Source organism: Myotis brandtii, unplaced genomic scaffold, assembly GCF_000412655.1.
Source record: "Myotis brandtii unplaced genomic scaffold, ASM41265v1 scaffold410, whole genome shotgun sequence".
Classification (NCBI taxonomy): Eukaryota; Metazoa; Chordata; class Mammalia; order Chiroptera; family Vespertilionidae; genus Myotis; species Myotis brandtii.
The window spans coordinates 2,131,818-2,140,046 of NW_005365764.1; the positions used below are offsets into that span (position 1 = coordinate 2,131,818).

Sequence of the window (8,229 nt, forward strand, 5' to 3'; positions counted from 1 at the left end):
GCATTGGTCCTTCACTCTCCCCTTTGCCTCGCTCCTCTAAGCCTCCACAGCGGATCTGAATCTGTCTTCTCTCCACCTTCCCTGCCACCCCAGACCTGGTTGTCTCCCCCTCAACAGCCCCCTGTCCCCCAGCCTCCCTCTGCCCTCCTCGCCTCTGACCCTGCCCCGTCCCTGCTCCAAGCAGCCAGGCACAGCCAGATCATGTCACTGTTCTTGCTCAGGACCCCCAGGCACTGCCCATTGTCTGCAGAGCTGACACAGACCCCTGCCGTCCAGGCTCTCTCCTGCCTGGGACCCTGTCCCTCCCGGCTCTGAGGCCTGACCGGCCCCACCTGTCCCACCTGAGCCGAACCCTGAGCGCCCCACTCAGGGCATGACTGTCTCTACTCCCTTTAGAGCAACGGAGACTCCTAAAGAGCCTGGGTGTCGTCCTGGGTAGTGGACACGGCCCGTGGGTGCCCAGGGGCCAGGCCCAGAGAGGAGAGCCGGCCACCACTCCCTCGCCAAGGGCAGCCCTTCGCCAGGAGCCCTGCCAAGTCCAGACCAACCTGGCCAGCCCTAGGCCCCGCCTGGGCCTTGCCCTGAAGGACACGACCGGCCGGCTGATCAACTCGAGATTCCAGCAGCAGAGCAACCTACAGCCCCTGGGAGTCCTCCCGCTGTGGGGGGCGCGAGCGTTCACCGTCCAGCAGAGTAACCTGAGCGCACGGGAGGCCGGCCTGGCCAGGTGTGGAAGCCGCAGCAGCCCCCACCCCTGGTCAGAGCCTCAGGAAGGCTTCTGGCCTCACGGGGTGCCCCGGGGAAGCCCCCGAACTCCAGGGCCACAGGCTCAACCATCCCCCACCCTGAAGCCGTTCTGGCTTCTGGCCACAGACACGCCCTGCCCACGTTCCAGGCCCACCCTGTGCTATGCCCCCAATGATGGGCACACACAGCCAGGCCCCAGATCCTGGGGTGGCCTGGGGGACTGGCCCTCCAGGCTCATGGGGGAACCCCTCACCCTGGACGACCTGGCTGTCCCTGTCAAGAGCCCGGCTCGGGCCCCACCCCAGGCTGCCACCTCCTGGCTGCTGGCCTCCGGGCAGCACCTGGAGCAGGAGGCAGCCCGACTCAGGTGCTGGGGGGCCCAGGAACCCCCAGGCCCTTCGCCACAGGAGCCCTGGACCAGTGGTGGCCAGGCCCTCCCTGCTGGCCCCCCGTGCACCGAGCCTGTTCTCACGTTCTGCGGTCAGAGAAAGAAACACCCCCGAGGTCTCAGGGGAGCCGTGAGTCTCCCAGAGACACCGGGGGTCCAGGCAAGCAGCAAGCCCGCGTCGCCACCGAAGACCGCTTTGGAGGTGCTGACTGGGGGCTTCCCTGACCCCGTGCAGGGGGTCCTTCCTGCCTACCCTCTGAGGCGAGGAAAGAGGCCTGCATACAGCAGGGGGCAGACCGGGGACTCCCTGCTCCCTCAAGAGGTGGGCAGCAGAGAGGCCAGACTGTGCTCCCCCACGTTCTCCGGGCAGCCTGGGGTGCCCTCCCTGGGCAGGAAGGAGGGGAGAAGGCCCCGAGGGAGCAGGTGCGGGGGGAGGGGGGGAGGCCACTTCCTGTCTGCGGGCCTTGGCCCAGCCACTAGTGCCCTGCCTGTAGCAGCCAGAGGAGTCTGGGAGCAGGATTTTGGGGGGCTCCAGGGGGCTGCTGCCTCCCCCAGGAATTCTCACTCCAAGCAGCCAGGTTCGTCAGAAAGGGAGGCCGTGGTGTGGGCTGGGCAGGGGTGTCCGTCCTGCTTGCTGCGGGCCTGAAGGCTGCCTTGTCCTTTTGTTTTCCAAGAACAAAGCCGGAAATCTTGTGAACCTGGAGTCCGAGAGGGCCCGGTGAGGCCACAGCTGGGGCTGGACAGCTCCCCTCCCTTTTGCCTCATAGAGATTGGCCCTGATGGCGGAGCCACACGGGACTTGAGGGGGAGGGACTTCCACGCTGTCCCTACTGGGGATGACAGGGGCCTCCGGGCCCCCAGGGAAGGGACGGACAGCAGCTCCTGGGACTTGTCGCTGCTGGGCATTCTCCCGCCTCCAGAGCTTTCTCATCTGAGATTTCCAAGCCATCAATAGAGGGAAGCCCTTTCTGCTGCACCCTGGGCTGAGGGGCAGGCCCACCCCCTGACCAGCCCCGTCCATCCCCAGCTGGCAGCTGCTGTCCAGATGTTTCAGGGCGTGGCAGCACCTGGTGTGGAGGCGGCAGGCAGTGGCCCTGGGCCACGGGCGGCTGCGGCACAGGGGTCTGCGGCTCCAGGAGGCCCACCTGGAGGTGGCGTGCGGCCGACACAGGAAGGCCCTTCTGGCCCAGAGCTTCCAAAAGGTCAGGGACCTCCAGGTTGGGTGGAGGGGAGGGGATGAAATACTGGTGTGCTCGGGAGGAGGTTCCTCTGGGGTTCGGGTTCTACCTTCTGAGTGACCCCCAGGAGAGCACGCCCACACCTGAACCAGCTCTGCCTCAGCTCATATCCTGCCTCCGCTGCTATCTTTCTTTCTTTCACACTTTCTGGCTGTGCGACTGTGGGCAAGTTACCTAACCTCTCTGTGCCTTGGTCTTGTATCTCTAAAATGGGATAATCATTGAACATACTCCTCAGGGTTGTGGTGAGGTTAAATGAATAAAAGGACTCAGCACATGCCCGGCACATAGCTCGCACTCTGCCACGTACTGTAAGAGTTGCTGTTTTCCACGAGGGGGTTGCAGGCCAGGACTGGGAGGGCTCGTCTGTGCTCTTCCCTCCTTGGGAAAGGGGGTGCTCTGGGAGGACCCAGCTCCAAGTTCGGTCTCCCTGCCTCTGGGCTGCTCTCTCTCCATTCACTCGTGCATTTCCAAGGAGGCAGGGTTGTCTAGTGGTTGAGACCATAGGCTTTGGAGTCTGAGAGAAGTATTTGGCCCCTGTCCCTGCGCCTCCCTGGTGCTCCCTCTCAGGGCACATTGGAGGCTGCAGCCAACGTCCCTCTTCCCTTCCCTCCTGATCCAGTGGAGAAACCTGGCTCAGCAGCAGAAACAAGGGCAGCCCCACTTCCAGGCTGGCCCAGGACCCCCACCCTCTGGGGGAGGCCAGCCCCCAGGTCCCTCAGGAAGGAAGCCAGGGGTGGACCCCGCCCAGAGAAGCAGGTAGGTGGGGACACCCCGGGTTGGTCAGTGTGGCTGGGCAGTGCTGGCAGCCTCCCTCCTCGTCCCCCGTCCCTCTCCCCAACAAGAGAAGGAGGATGCAACCAGCAGACGTGGACACAGGTTTGTGCAGAAAGATGTCCATCACAGCATTATTTATCCTTGTAAAAGCGTTGACACAGCCTCAATGCCCAGTGAGTGAGAAAATTCCCATTTAACTACGTGATGACTATTTGGCAACCATTCCGCATGGTGTTTATGAAGATTTAAAGTTTTTCTCCCCACTCTCTTTTCCTTTATTTTTCTTTTCAATACTTTTCATTTTTATTTCTGATCATGACAGTCATGCATGCTTGATTTGAAAACACATCCAATATAGTTGGAAATTTCATCCCCCTCCCCACGGGTCCCCATTCCTGGAAGTATTTTTATGGACATGTGTGTAGAATTTTTGATGACAAGGAAAAATAGTTATGACAATGTTAAATGAAAAAGAAAAATGAATAAATAGTATCTAAGATATTTTTTAAAAATACATTTTATTGATTTTTTACAGAGAGGAAGGGAGAGGAGTAGAGAGTTAGAAACATCGATGAGAGAGAAACATCGATCAGCTGCCTCCTGCACACCCCCCACTGGGGATGTGCCCGAAACCAAGGTACATGCCCTTGACCGGAATTGAACCCGGGACCCTTCGGTCCGCAGGCCAACGCTCTATCCACTGAGCCAAACCGGTGCTGGCTAAGATATTTTTCTATGCACCTAAAACAGGGCACAAAAAAAGACCAGAAGGAAAAAGACTAAAATGTTGCACAATAATGCAAATGGACTTAACACTACTGAACTGTCCACTTAAAAATGGTTAAGATGGCCCTAGCCGATTTGGCTCAGTGGATAGAGCGTCAGCTCAAGGACTGAAAGATCCAGGGTTCAATTCCGGGCAAGGGTACCTACCTCAGTTGCAGGCTCCTCCATGGTCCCTCAGAGCACATGTGGGAGGCAACCAATTGACATGTCTCTCTCACATCTATGTTTCTCTCTCTTTGTCTCTCCCCATCCCTTCCACTCTCTAAAAATCAATGGAAAAATATCCTTGGGTGAGGATCAACAACAACAAAAAAATGATTAAGATGGTGACCCCAACCTCCAAAAAGATAAAATGCAAATAGTGCTTATCTCTGCAATAGAGGGATTAAGTTGGCTATTTTTTTTTCTGCATTTCCTCAATTTTTCACTACTGTGATGTATTGTTTTTGTTCTTATTTTTAATTTTAAAAATGGGTTTAAAATAATTTAAATAATATCCATTGAATACATGTTTGTTGTGAAAAATCCAAATAGTATTGAAGAGAGTGAAGCAAAAGCAGAACCCCCTCCCCAGATCCCTTGTGTGATCAGGGATAAGTGCACTGCCTGGAAGAGAACAGCAGGTGGCTCAGCGCCCCGTGCTCCTGCGGGCGGGCAGGATCCGCCCCGGGCTGGGGTGGACAGTTGGATCGTGTGCCTTCCCTGGGCCCTGGGCATCAGGTTCTCTCTGGGCAACTTCACTCTCAGCCCAGAGAGCCTGAGGGAGGAGGCAGGAGCCCGGCCAATTCCATCACGTTCTGGGCCGAGACCAGATGGAGGAGATGGGAGGGTCCAGATCCTGCAGGCCCTGCGACGGATGGCTGGTGAGATGTGGGGCCCCGGGAAAGCAGGGCAGATGGAGCTGGGCAGGGCTGAGTCCCCACACAGGGCAGGGGAGGGCAGGGGGTCCTGAGTGGATGAGTGTTCATTGAGCACCTACGCTGGCAACTTCCCAGACACGATCTCATTTGAGCCTCACGGTGACCTCGGCAAGGTGTTGTGCCCATTTCACTGATGGGAAGACTGAGGCACAGAGTAATTAAGGGACTAGCTCGAAGACACACAGTTTATATTGGTGTGCCTCTGACGCTGGCACAGGCCCAGCAGAAGCTTGAGTGTTAGACCTTAGACATCATTCACTCACAGGGAAACAAGCCCAGAGATGAGGAGGTGTCCCAGGTGTCCTCCCCTCTGCTCACTCCCTCTCTCACCCCTCCCTTTACAGTCTTCCTCCTGCGGTGCCAGCAGGAGGAATGGGCCAGGCAGGAGAAGGGGGTCCAGGGAGAGGCCTCCGGGGCCACGCTGAGGACTCAGAGCATGGGGAGGCCCTCCCAGGCCTGGGGCCCTCCTGCCGCAGATACAGCCTGGGTGCCCCCCCTGGCCCCCCAGCATCAGAGAGCCTGGCTCTGCAGGTAGGCAGAAGGGGGAGGGGTGGGAGGGGGATCGCCTTCCCTGAGGCAGACGTTGACTCCTCCTTGTCTTGAGAGACAAAGATGAAAGAGAAATGAAAACAGCTGCGGTTTACGGTTTACGGAGAGCCTGAGACCTGCTAGAAACCACCCAGGAGCTGGGGGTTAGTTACAAGTAAAGCTGAGTGCCAGTCGTCACCTGTCCCATGTGGAACCCCTGGCCAGGTGGGGACAGACAGGAAATTAGTGGTCACAAGTAGGGTGTGCGAACACCCCCTGAGTGTAGTGTTGTGAAGGCAGTTACAAGTAAAGCTGAGTGCCAGTGGGCACCTGTCCCACGTGGAACCCTGGCCAGGTGGGGACAGACAGGAAATTAGCGGTCACAAGGGGGGCGGGTGTGCGAACACCCCCTGAGTGTAGTGTTGTGAAGGGAAGAAACATGGATCTATGAGTTTTCTTCCTTGTTGTTAACGTTTAAATTACGGAACATTTTGTCTTACACAAAACTAAAGAAAATGGTATAGTACACCTGTGTATCACCCAGCTTCAAGGAAGTCACCTCCTGAGAAAGCTCCTTTCGGGTGCACTCCGATTACTCCCCCTCCACGTTACCGTGACGCAAACCCCAAGCCTCACACCATCCACCCATAGCTATTTCCGTAGCATCTCTGAAAGATAAGGACTCTAGTACACAACCTGACCACAAGGCCATGCTCACACCTGGAAAACGAACAGTGATTCCTTAATCCCAGCAAGGATCTGCTCAGCATTCGGATTTTCAGTTGTCTTACAAGCATCCATCTTGTTCCAGTTTATTTGAATCGGGATCTAAATTAGGTCCACATGTTGGAATTGGTCGAGAAGTCATTCAAGTCTTTGTGAGCTGTGGGCCCTCTGAACTCTTTTTCCTTGCAATTTGCCTGCTGAAGAAACCCTATAGCTGCCCGCTGTCTGCATTTTGCTGGTTGCATCCCCCTGAGAGTTTTTCCTGTGAGAACATTTAAACTGAGGGTGCTGACCTCGACCAGGGTTGAGCGGAGGTGTGAAGGATGAATGGTTGACTAGCGGAGGGAGAGCCGGTGAGAGCGCCAGGCAGAGGGAACCGCCTGTGCAAAGGCCCTGTGACAGCAAAGCACAGAAAACTCCAAGAACAGCAGACAAGTTGCAGCTGAGATGAAGTTGGAAAGGTGTGGGGAGCACCTTGCAGGCTTGGGGAGGGGTTGACATTTTATCATACAAGCAAGGGGCTGCCACTGGAGGATTTCAGCAGGGGAATACAATGATTTGATTTGAGATTTGTTTTAAAAATCACTCGGTTACTGAGTAGGAACTGACTGGAGGGGCCAAGAGTGGATGAGGGCAGCCAGGTAGGAGGCTGCGGAGGCCACCCAGGCACGTGGAGGTGATGGTGTCAGGTCCTTCCTGCAGCCCCATTTTACAGATGAGAGAGCTGAGGCCCCGAGAGGGGAAGTAGTGAGTCTGGCGCTTGACAGGAGGCTGTAGCACCTGCACCTGCAACCAGTGCCTGCACTTCCTCTTGGCTCTCCCAGGTGCTTCAGGGCCTGGCGGCGGTCGGTGAAAAGAGGGGCCCAGCCCCGGGAGCACCTGGCTGACCGCCAGATGGGAACCCTGAGGATGTGCCTGAAACAGTGGGTGTGGATGAAGCAGCTCCGGGCTTCGGATGGGGCGAAGGTGACCCAGCTGTCCCTCTGCCGGCAGAAGGTGGGTGAGCGAGGAGGCTGAGGGCTCCTCTTCCCTCCACCCCAGTCTCTTAAGGTCCTGCTGCAGGGGGCCGAGGTGAATTGTGGATTGTTGAAATGGGAGGTGATGGAACTGGGACCTTCCTCAGGGTGCAGCCTGGTGGGCCTGGGAGGGTCCAGGAGGGGTCCCGGGAGTGGGCGCGCCCTAGCGGGACCTTGTTCCCATCGTGAGCTCCTCTAAGCCAGAGACTTGGTTCATCTTCCACCAGGAAGGGATGTGGCCCCTGCTCCCGGGAAGCGCCTGTGGTGAGTGGAGGGCACGGCCTCTGTCCCCACCAAAGCCCGGCCAGGACAGATGGGATCTTTGAGGTGCCTGGAGGGGAGGGTTTGGGGTGTGGGAGGGTGAAGTGCCCTATGAGTGGAGAGGTCTTAGGGGAGGGCCTGAGGCAGCAGCCATCAATGACTTTGGGCAGAGGGAGGTCACGGGGGACATGGCTGATGTGTCTCTTGACTGCTTCTCAGGGAACATGGACCTGGGCAGCTCAGCCCCTGGAGGCCTGAGGTGGGTGGCCCAGGCCCAGGGGCTGCCCCAGGAGCGAGGCCAGGGCTCCCCGCAGAAAGCCTGCCCAAGACGGGCCCTCCACGGGGTGCTGCTGCTCTGGAGGGCAAGGCTCTCCCAGCGCCAGCGGGCTGAGTAGGTGTCCACAGGCTTGTGGCTTGGGCTTGGGCCTGGGGCCGGGTGGGCCCATGAGCGGCGCTCCCCCCAGTGGCTCCAGCAGGGGGCCTGGCACAGGTGGTACCCAGCAGGTGTGGGGGCAGGGGAGGTAGCCCAGGGACACTGAGACAGTGACTGAGCAGAGAGCTGTGGGGACAGACACCGAGTCCTACCCAGGTGGCTGGAACCTGATGGGGAAGTTGGTCTAAAGCTCCTCTCCCTCTCCAGCCTCTAGAATCGCCTCTCCCTCTCCAGCCTCTAGAATCACCTCTCCCTCTCCAGCCTCTAGAATCGCCTCTCCCCCAGCTCCCAGCTCAGTGGGAGCCTCCTGGGGCGGGAACTATATCTGTCTCCTCGCCTCTGTCTCCCCACCGTGCAGGGGCCCAGCCTGCGGCAGGCACGGGATAAATACTGTAAATGAATACGTGAA

At 58.0% G+C, this 8,229-nt stretch overlaps 1 protein-coding gene across 1 annotated transcript in view; it reads left to right on the forward strand.

Moving 5' to 3' along the window:
* Nucleotides 1–8,229, forward strand: part of LOC106727340 (chromosome unknown open reading frame, human C1orf167) — an 18,703-nt gene that overhangs the window by 820 nt on the left and 9,654 nt on the right. Inside the window, exons 2-9 of the mRNA XM_014545454.1 lie at nucleotides 397–1,457; nucleotides 1,810–1,853; nucleotides 2,163–2,337; nucleotides 2,996–3,132; nucleotides 4,657–4,799; nucleotides 5,201–5,387; nucleotides 6,935–7,122; nucleotides 7,607–7,778. Of these exons, the coding sequence (XP_014400940.1) occupies nucleotides 397–1,457; nucleotides 1,810–1,853; nucleotides 2,163–2,337; nucleotides 2,996–3,132; nucleotides 4,657–4,799; nucleotides 5,201–5,387; nucleotides 6,935–7,122; nucleotides 7,607–7,778 (2,107 nt within the window). The remainder of the gene's footprint in view (nucleotides 1–396; nucleotides 1,458–1,809; nucleotides 1,854–2,162; nucleotides 2,338–2,995; nucleotides 3,133–4,656; nucleotides 4,800–5,200; nucleotides 5,388–6,934; nucleotides 7,123–7,606; nucleotides 7,779–8,229) is intronic.